Raw genomic sequence first — 11363 nt, 5'->3', positions numbered from 1 at the left:
TCCCCTTCGGATCCCTGTTGTTTCATCAACTCCCTTTTAAATACCTAACATCCATGTGAAATTTCTTCACTTCAAGAGGGAATTTTTTTTTCATTTATTTATTTTATGTATGTATGTAAGTATGTATGTGTGTATGTATGTATACATGTATGCATGTATTTATGCACGCCACCCCTCAAACAGTCCCTCCATTCACTCCCCTCCCTTTTTCTATTCTGATGGTGGAGGACAACCTGGATATCCCTATAACCAAGTCATAATGGCATCAAGTCTCTGTAGGGTTAGGTGAATCCTCTCTCACTAAGGCCAAACAAGGCAGTCCAGTGAGGGGAATAGGATCCACATCCATGTAAGCTTTAGGCACAGTCTTCTCCCCAGTTGTTGGGAGAGTTGCATGAAGACTGGGCTGTACATCTACTCCATATGTGAAGGAGACCTAAGTCCCATTCCTGCACGCTCTTTGGTTGGTGGCCCAGTTTCTGAGAGCACCCAAGTGTCCAGATTAGTTGACTCTGTGGGTCTTCCTGTGGCATTCCTATCCCCTCCAGAGACTTTGATCTTCCCACAACTCTTCCATAAGACTCTCCTAGCTTAGTCCAATATGTGGCTATGGGTCTCTGTCATTGTTTTCATCAGCTGCTGGATGGAAGCTCTCAGAGGTCTGTTATGCTAGGCTCCTATATGCAACCATAATGGAGTATCATTGATACTGTTTAAGATTGGGGTTTGCCCATAAGATGGATCTCAAGGTGAGCCAATCATTTTTTGGCCACTTTCTGCTATATCATTGTCCCTGTACATCTTTCAGACAATGCAGATTTTGGGCATATGATTTTGTGGATGGGTTCTTGTCCCTCCACTTGGAGTCCTTCTTAGCTACAGGAGATGGACTTTTCAGGTTCCATATCCCCTGTGTTATGAATCTCAGCTAAGATCACTCCCATTGACTTCTGGAAGCCTCTCTTATGCCAGGTCATTGGCATGTTCTAGAGGTAACTGTTGGTGTGGAAGGTAAGACAAATATGTACAAATTTGTATAACCACTCTAGAAAGAAATCAGGTAGTTTCTTAGAAAATTGGAAATAGTTGTACCTGAAAAAACAGCTATACTGCTCCTGGGAATACATCCAAAAGATGCTCTGTCATATAACAAAGGACATATTCTCTACTAGGTTCATAGCAGCTTTATTTATAACAGCCAGAAACTGGAAACAACAGACATGTCCCTCAACCAAAAAACAAAAATGGATACAGACTATATGGTTCATTTACACAACAGAATGTTTTTCAGCTATTAAAAACAAGGGCATCAGAAAGTTTGCAGGCAAATGGATAGAACTCAAACATATCATCCAGAGTGAGGTAACCTAAACCTCCAAGGAGACATATTTTATATACTCATTATAAGTGGATATTAGCTGTAAAATACGGGAAACCCATGCAACACTTCATAGACCCAGAGAACCTAAACAAGATGGAAAGTTTAGTCTTAGAGAAAATGATTGTAACAAAGGAGCTCACACCCTATCTTCCAAAAAAGTAAATTCATCTCAGATAAATATGTAGGTTAGGAAATCGCAAATCAGAAGACAAAGATAAGACAATACCCAGCTACAAGAAGGCCAGAGAGACTAGTAAGAATCCATCAAGCAAGTTCTCTATCACAAAATAACCAGTTTTCCTGTCTCATGGCCAATATCTCCTTCAGGAGATGGTTTCATTTATTATGGAGTGTTCATATTTTACAAATTGTCCCAAAGAGAACAAAATGAACCCTTAAAAGACCTAAAGTATTTTCTACAATTGTCTAACTCACAAACTAACTACAGTCAGAATATTTTTTTATATTGAACACCATCAGGCCAGGGATAGATCTGTTGTTGATAAACTGCTTCCCTATCCTCATGTAGATATTAATATGAGCTCTAGAACTGAAGTTTAGACTGATGTCTGGTATACTGACAAGTCAATAAATCTTATCCATGGTATAATAGCTACAGGAAGATCTAGGGTAACACTTTCTGGCCATTTTGCGCTACTTTATGAGATTCACATCAATAGAACAATTAAAAACAATGTAAAAATTTTCTTAAAACTGACAAGAAGAAAAGAAGGTTGAATTCTGGATTGTGTACTTAAGTCCACATGTGCACTTATGTGTGTGTGTGTGTGTGTGTGTGTGTTTTGTGGGTACATGCACACACACACATGCCACACTATTTAAAAATACAAGAGGAGGTAGAAAAAGTTGAGATAATATCAAAATCAATGATCCCCTATTATTTTTATTCATCTATCTAATATGCTTTTATATAAATGTGAGAACATCAGACTCAAATCATTGTAAAAGGAAAAATTCACCAGTAGCTAGAATGGTTTTTTTTCTATACTCAAACTATAAGGACAAGTTGTCTGTGAGATTTCTTTTTTGATGGCTGTTTTTGAACAAAATATTCAATGGGTTGACAGGTGAGTGAATAAGCCCTTAAAATGAGGTTTTATAATTTTTCTGAAAATATGTACTCATAAAAAGAAAATGGATGTCACTGTTTTCTTTCCTAATGACTTAAATACAGGAGAGAGAAGTAAATTTTCTCCTATGTTTTCGGGCACATATCTTATAGCTTATAGAGTTTATATTGGTCATATTTAGGCAAGAAATGAACCATATTAAACTGCCATTCCTGTAAATTAAGAAATTTGGGACCCTGGTTGTCTTTGCTACTGCAGACACATATGGTTCTTTATCGGGATTTCAAATTCTTTTATTTACTGAGTTCTTCCCTCCCCTTAAGGAGGGAAAATTTCTTGACTCATTTTGTCGACACAAAATACTACAATAACTGAGAGAAATAATAACTTTTTTTAACGAAAATGTAACAATCTGGTGGGCAAAGAGTTGCGATTATTATCTGTGTTTAGAATTTATTTCCTACCCCAAAGAACTAAATCACCAAATGATGAATAAAGAAGTCTTAGTTTCTGTAAATAAGAAAGCAGTTAAGACAGACAGGGAAAAAGGAAAAGATCGGTTAAGGGAGTCACTGGAGGCAAATGGTAAAGGATCTGTATTGAAATTACACAGGTCTAAAGTCAAAATTTTCTCTGCATCACTGCAAACACTACATACTTTTCCCTTCTGAAATAACTACACTGTAGGTGAGTAAGATGTAGATATGTGTTTTACGCATTTCCAGGGTTATTTGCTCGAGGGTAAACAGTAAGTAGGGCTTGAATTCCTATGAGAAACAGGAATATGTCATAGTTAAAATTGCTGAATCATTCTTCGACCTCTTGAGCTTTTCAGATAATAAAGAATTTATATTTTTCAAACAAACTTGTACTCTTACAGAACCCATAGGACAGCTAAAAAGGCAATGAAAGTAGCTAAACAGAATGGCCTATTGTTTTACTTGTTTCCTTAGTTGTCCATGCAGCATAATTATATCTATCCAGTGATCACCATGGTGGATGACAGCATAAGAAACAGTTACAGACAGAATGGAGGTAGAACATAGGCAATTAAATAGAACCAGATCTTTCACTCAGGATGTTCTATTTTATTTCAACAGTCTAGTCTAATTAAATTTTGAGACCTCTTCTTATCCTATTACATATTCATATAATTTTTTAATTTTTCCTACAGATTCTCAATCTCAGTGGCTGTCTTCACTCACAGACACTGTCTAATCTACAAGGTTTCCATAATCATAATAATTCTTCTGCATGGCTTATTTAGTTAGAAAACATTCATGTAAAATAAGCTAAATAGAATTTAATGGATTAGTAGAAGACTTGAACATCACAACTTCTGACCATTAGAAGTTTACTGAATAGTAGCCCAATGTAAAGGTTAAATTTCTTTCCTTTGAATATTTGAAAAATGTAGATATGGAAGGATTATACTCTAGACAAACTTTTGGTTGCTCACTAGATTTAAATGCATAGAGTCTATTGCTTATGGGACTGTAATTCTTGGTTCAGTGGTCAAAATATCCAGTCTTCTAAATACCTCAAATACCCATGGCAAGGAGAGTTTTGACTTATGTTAATACATATTTTGCAGCTACTATCAACGATGATCATTATCAACAAACGTCATTACTCAGGTACCTGGTAAAGTGACCAACCACCAGGTAACGTATATATTTTTTATTAAACTAGCAATGAGCTATGTTTGCAAAAAATAGTGTTTTGAAATAATGTACAGCTAACCATTACATGAGGTGGCAATCTTTAAGGTACATTATAAAATATTGCAAAAGAAAGAAAGAGAGAGAGAGAGAGAGAGAGAGAGAGAGAGAGAGACCATGCTTCTGAAGTCATAGGCACCATTTATGTGCAAATCATCAGCTTCTGTAAAGTACCTATCATATGGCTATCAAGGTACTTATTAAACATATGTCTGCCTGCCCACTTAATGTTCGAACAGTATCTATTTTGTGTAAAAGAAGTGATTAATAAGGTTTGTCGATTACAGACAGAAACTCATCTTTTGATTAAATGCCAAGAATAGTGGAATGTTGCTGTGATGTGCCAGACCAAAGCTAAAATAGAACTTAAGGAGGGCTTTTGTTACTACCTGAAACACATTGGGGGAATTAACAGATAACAGGAAAAGCAGAGAGAATAGAGAACTTTGATCTAGAGAAAAGGTTTAAGGAAATATATTTTCCTACTAACCTGGTTCTGAGTCACTATGGAACTGAGATGACTTTTGTGATTTCCAAAGTAATTTGAACCCTGGACACTCTTGCAAACTGTAAAACAATTCATGCAGAAACAGGACTGTAACAAGAGTAAAGAATATTTTTATACTTCCTACAGGGATATCATCTAGTAACCTTTACCTTGACAAAACACATACTTCCCTGTGCCTGGTGACCTGCATGACCTTGGGGAGAATCTGTTAGTATATATGGGAGGTTTAGAGCTGAGGGAAGGCAGCACTCAGGGAGCAGAAGCATTCTAGTGTTGTCTCCACTTCGAGAGAACTCCTCAAAGATGCAGCTGTCTTTGACTCAACCATGCTTCTGTAAGTAGCTCTGCAGCCATACTGCGCTTCATTACTATGCTTTCTCATGATGATTGTTTGCATCAAATACAGTCTTTGTTGCTTTCTGCGTGCTGTAGTATTTGGAGAACTGTTGCTTTCCATGACTAACCAAGATATAAGTCCACATTGAACTGAGAATTAGAATTTTGTCAGGAGTTGCTGAATCAGCTCTGAGGTAAATGTTTCTCTAGGGGCATCTAGCCTGTATGAGGAGAATTGCAAGTACAAAGTCCATAGACATTTTGCATTTCCTTACTGTTTTAATGTTTTGACACAAAGACAGAAATGGACATGGTTACAGGTTTTAAATTTTTATCTGCTTGTAACGTTCTTCCACAACATTGAACAGAACATGAAACAAAATAACAAAAGTGATCTTGTTACTGAAATTGAGAAGTTTGAACTTTATTGAGAACATAAGATTCAATGGCTTATTTGTGTTTGTCACAGAAAGAAGCAGTAACATTGTAAGGTGTGAGGGCTTAGATAATTCTTAGCTCACACAATTCTACCTGAGAAAGGTAGGTTTTGGAAACTTAGACAATGGTGATACCTTTGTGACTACCAATTTAGTACATGCAATAAATGGCAAAAAGGAAAAAAAAGGCCTAATTTAACAAGTCACCTCAAGTTTCAAATGACATTTGCAGGATATGTCAATTAATGAACTAATCAAAATTTATTTAATGAAGTGATGAATAAACATAAATTTCCAATATTGAAAGTACACAGAGAATGCCTCGAAGACTGTGTCTCAGGATTAATATCAGCTAAAAATGTTTACAAACTTGAGAATTTGTGCTAAGGTAAACTCAAGCTGTGGGAATCCTCAAACTTCTCAATCTGTGGAGGGGAAAATCATCACTACTCACCAATTTTTTCTCAGTGGGCAAAGTGACACCTTCTATACAGAATCAAGTATTGTATCACAGAAAGCGTTGGACAGACAGTGTATCCTCCATAGTGTCATTTGAATAGGTCAATTCAGTGTCATTTCTCTTTATAGCTGGGACACTCCTTATGCTGGCAGTTTCAAGCCTTCTTTGGGAGCAGGTGACTTCTGCACCAAATTACCGAATGTCCACTGGAAGCCTGTACCAACGAGTGGTTGAATTGTCGCACTACACTCATGATCTTGCTTCAAAAGTGTTCATTGAATTTGTAAGTACTTCTGGTTTCTTCCTATCTTTCTCTCTCTATCTTCTATCTATCTATCTATCTATCTATCTATCTATCTATCTATCTATCTATCTTCTATCTATCTGTCATCTATCTATCTGTCTTAGTTTATTCCTGTTTTAATTCTATATACGCGTCCTTTGCTAAAATAATTAAAATTTAAAAAACTCAGTTCTATTGTGGCATTACATGTAGTTAGTCAACACTTATCTCTAAGAAATTAAACTTTTCTACTTCTTCCAGGATATGAAGTTCGGTAGGACAGCTTGGACACATAACCTGATGCTAAGTCCTTGCCACACTGCTGCTATCCCTACTCCAGAAAACAGTGAGCAAGTCCACCAGGCAAAAGTAAGTTTCTCTACTGGTCTTCATGAAAAACAAACAAAGAAACAAACAAAGAAACAACAAATCAAACATGAAGCAATACACAGCATACTTGTGGTGTGTGGTCACTGGGTCATAGCAAGTGAACTAACTCAGATAATAGAAAAGGAAAGAAGACGCAACGATCATGTTTTATGGTTGGTCATTTCATTCTAAGACAAATGCTTATTTCATATGATAGGAGGTTAATAAACTGACCATTTAGAGCACTGCATTTTAATAGTACATTTTCTGTAAGACTATCATCAATATATTCTCAGAAGCTTTAATATGAATTGGACATTCCTGGATTATTTTAAATTTTTTTTTATGCATGGAACAGTTGCAGATTTAGTAGTGGTTATGGAATGAAACTAAACTCCTTTCTAGATACATATTACTGATTGATCAATCATTCATTACTTTTTATTTGAAACTGAATTCTACTTTTCTTTCTTCATTATTTATGAAGATGTACATAACTAAATTAGTCACCTCTTATATCTCACGTGAAAATAAGCTGAAAAGAAGTTTTATCAACATATGGTATATTCCTCTTGATAGTAGTCTATGATATTATAAGGACTGCATATCTTGGCCTCTCTAAAGTATAACTGCTATAACATTTTACCTCTTATTATCTGTTATAACCAACTGATGGGGATTATATTGAACACTAACCTTCTTAAGTGTGCACATCTCGTAAATGTAATCTACTTCCCCTCCATGTGCATTAGTAATAGCAGAAACCTACACACAAATTATTATCCTGAATAAAGTCTGAGAATAATAATGATTGTTGAAGGAAGAAGAAGGGTTGAAGAGGGAAGCATTTACTTAGATCTCGAATCTTCAGAAGGCAATCCATTGACATAGATTTATTTAATCCTCAAAAAGTTATCTAATACACATACATATTAGGGCCATATGGCACTGAGGGTACAAAGAACTATATAGAGATTGAATTACAGTAATCCTAAATAGGATATTTTTTTGAGATTCATCTCCCTCAAACTTTTAATCCTAAACTCTAGGCTTCTAAGATTCAGGCAATAGATTTTGCTATCACCCTTTGGCCAGCATTTTTCCTTTACATGATTTACAGGTTTCCTGTAAAATGTCCATGAGATTCCATCAGCACTTTATTTTTATTTCATTATTATGACAGCAGCTAACAGACATGAGGCAAAGATTATGAATTAGATATGGTATTCATACATTTTTCTGTAGGTGAACACATACTTACAAGGTCAAAATTCCATGTTCAGGGTAAGAACAATACCAGTCACTGTTCTCCAGTACCTGAGCAAACAAGGGACTTAATTGCTAGAGGGAAGGGGAAGAAAACATCTATACTAAGGCCATTATCATTCTGAATGTTTTCTTTTCTTCATTTTACTTCTATTTTAATATTTGACAATGATATACACAGCATAAATACATATGTATTTGAGCAATAAGTTCATTAGCAAGAACCTGCTTTGTGTGACAGAATCTCTGACAGTATTGACATCTATTTTTACCGTAATAGAATCTCAAAGATACCTACAGTGCTCAGTCAATACCTACAGGTCTTGGTTTTTCATGGACTGGAAAAGCACTCCAGTAAAACAATCTCAGCTGGACTACAGACAGTGAACTAAACAGTGTAAATGAACATGATCAGTTTTATATTTAACAGGAAAATCATTGTTAATGAAAATTACCTTCACTTGAGCAAATTGTACTTCTGTGACAGAATGTTTTCATATCTATATTGCACCTCATGTATTAAAACATGTTTTCATAACAAATGTATGCAGGAGCTCAGCCTGCCACCACATGTATCAATCCCTGCTGTATTTCAGATATATTAATGAGATTTTCTTGATTGTATAGTCAGAAGACCTTCTGAAAGTGTCCATCACTATTTTACAAGCCTGGCAAGAGCCTCTGAAACACATAGTGGCAGCAGTGGCTACTCTTCCAGATGGATCTGATACCCTGCTGTCAAGAACAAAGGAGTTGGAGGAAAGAATTCAAGGACTTCTGGAGGGACTGGAGACCATACTCAGCAGGGTAAACTCACTCACTCTTCATATTCCTGTCCTTATCTCCTGTGTTGAAGAGGTGATTTGTTTAAGAGGTGAAATATTCAATATTCCATTTCTGAGATAGAAATATAATTTAAGTAAACAAACAAATAATTATATATAATTATATAATTATATAAAATAACAAAATAACACATATTAAATAAATGTAACACACACAAGTGCACACATACGCATATATATATATATATATATATATTATATATATTTCACAGCTATTTCACAGCCTTTCCAGTAATGAATTGTTATTTATAAATCCAACCTTCTTCAGGACCCTTACTAAGAAACATACACATCAGAATACATGGACTGACCCTGGGCTCCAACCTCATAGGTAGTAATGAATAGCCTAGTAAGAGCACCAGTGGAAGGGGAAGCCCTTGGTCCTACCAAGACTGAACCCCCAGTGAACACCTTGTTGGGGGAGGGTGGTAATGGGGGGAGGATGGGGAGGGGAACACCCATATAGAAGGGGAAGGGGAGGGGTTAGGGGGATGTTGACTCAGAAACCGGGAAGGGGAATAACAATCGAAATGTAAATAAGAAATACTCAAGTTAATAAAGATGGGGGGAAAAAAGAACTCTCAATTTAAGATAGATGCTTTTCATAGTAATTCATAAAGTAACCTCAATAGGTGGAATAGATATCTCTGACTAACATAGATAATCTGATAACAGTCTTAGAGTGACTAAACCTTAATATATTTAGGATATGTTTGGTATGTTCAAATATTTGGGAGAATGCATTATATGGAGAACTGGTTAAGTTTAAAGATAGAATAATAAGAGAACATTGTCCCTATAACCATAATATTAATATGAATGATCCTTAGGAATGGTCTGAGAAAATACTCGTACTTTTTACTGTCCTTTGAACAAATGCACAAACACTTTTAAAATATTTTCTTATTTGTCATCACTCAGTATGTTCCAGTATTAGTATACCTTGTCTGAGATTAATGACACAGCAGAAAATATGTATTCTTATATTTACTGTTACAGCCTTAATGCTTTCTTAATACCTTGACCCATATGAATGACAAACCAGCTGTATACTAATAAATTTTCTAACAACAACAATTCAATATTTATCAGTTTTAGAAAATGAGACTAATAAAATTGGCATAGTCTATAAATGCTTTCCTTGCAGCAAGAAACTTGATCTCAGAATATATATAAAAATAAAGAGGTCCAGTGACTATTTCTTACTATCCAAACATTAGGAAGGCAGAATGACAGATATTTCAGCAAAGTCTTTGGTGAGTGAAAGAATCTGTCTTAAGTGGATGGAAATCGAGAAAGTTAAAAGTCAACAGTGGAATTTTAAACAATGTTGACCTCTTGTCTCCTAATACACACACATAGTTTTCTGCACATATACATATACATATTTATACAGTCATATGCAAGAATGCAATGTGACCAAGTAATACCAATAAAATAAACAATCCCTTTCCTTTCTGTTTAGGTTCAACCTGGAGCTGTTGGAAGTGATTATACTTTCTGGTCTGAGTGGTCAGATTTGCAGTCATCTGATAAATCCACTAAGAATGGTGTTCTTAGTGTCCTGTATCGGTGCATGCGCAGGGATACACATAAAGTTGACAATTTTCTCAAGGTCTTGAAATGCCGCGATATTTATAACAACAACTGCTGAGTAGCCATCCCTGTCCTCTGTCTCTGAGAAGGTCTTTCATGTTCTAGACCTTCAGGGCACTCATAAATCTCTACCTCTTTGGTGCCCTTCCTGATTTAGTTTGTATCTTTCTTAAAAATAAACTCACTCTTTGGAAATACTAAATTCAATTGAAGATTTGTCAATGTTTCATGGGCATTTAGTACGGAATTTGGTAATGGTTTCATGACATTCATATCAAAATTCTTTACTAATAATTTAGTTTACAAAAGTCAACTGAGTACTGGTACTGGTCAGAATGAGTGAAGATGGTTGAGCATATTAGAATCTAAGCAAGAGGTTCCTAGTAATCAATGGGTCCATTTTGCCAAGAAGATGGAATCCTGAATATAAATTAAGAAAACAAATCACAAGCCATGAGCACTTTCACTAATTACTTCACAGACAACACAATTGCTATACAATTGGACTATACTTAAGCACAGTAAACATACATGCACACACATCCACACATGTATACACACACACACACACACACACACACACACTTTTAATATCTATCTTTTTGTTTTCCTTCTACAAAGTATTCTCATACTCTCTCCTTTCTCCCTTTGGAATTCATTGTCATATTTTTATTAATTTGTACCATATGCATATATAAATTATATGCATATTAATATAGACCATCCTAAATATAATCTCCTTAGTCTGTATAATGTTATTTGTTACTGGTATGTATGTTTTCAACATTGAACTTTTGGTATTAGACAACCAATTGGTATGCCTTTATTTGGGGAACAATATTTATCTGACCCTCAACATTTACTAGTTGCTTGTAGTTCTTTGTGTAGATTTTGATGCCTTTTTAAATACTTGGAAGGTTTGTAATATGCATGCATGAATATGCATATAGAATCTATGAATATTTCTAAAAACTATTCAATCTTAAACCTCTATATTGCCATCTTAGACAGATTCTGTATATTTCAATGCTCTATATTAGTATTGATTTAACAAAGATTCTCGTTTTTAA

The 11363-nt window shown here is 35.2% G+C and overlaps 1 protein-coding gene across 1 annotated transcript; it reads left to right on the top strand.

Annotated features, from left to right (window-relative positions):
* The first annotated feature begins 4957 nt into the window (after positions 1-4957).
* Positions 4958-10500, top strand: LOC116883590 (prolactin-3B1). Its single transcript, XM_032884771.1, has 5 exons — positions 4958-5035; positions 6063-6217; positions 6479-6586; positions 8480-8659; positions 10163-10500. The coding sequence occupies exons 1-5, from the start codon at positions 5005-5007 to the stop codon at positions 10349-10351; spliced, it is 663 nt and encodes a 220-aa protein (XP_032740662.1). The 5' UTR covers positions 4958-5004; the 3' UTR covers positions 10352-10500.
* Positions 10501-11363: the final 863 nt, after the last annotated feature.

Source organism: Rattus rattus, chromosome 14, assembly GCF_011064425.1.
Source record: "Rattus rattus isolate New Zealand chromosome 14, Rrattus_CSIRO_v1, whole genome shotgun sequence".
Taxonomy (NCBI): Eukaryota; Metazoa; Chordata; class Mammalia; order Rodentia; family Muridae; genus Rattus; species Rattus rattus.
The sequence above is the reverse complement of the archived record's forward strand: the minus strand, read 5'-3'. Positions and strand labels throughout refer to the sequence as shown.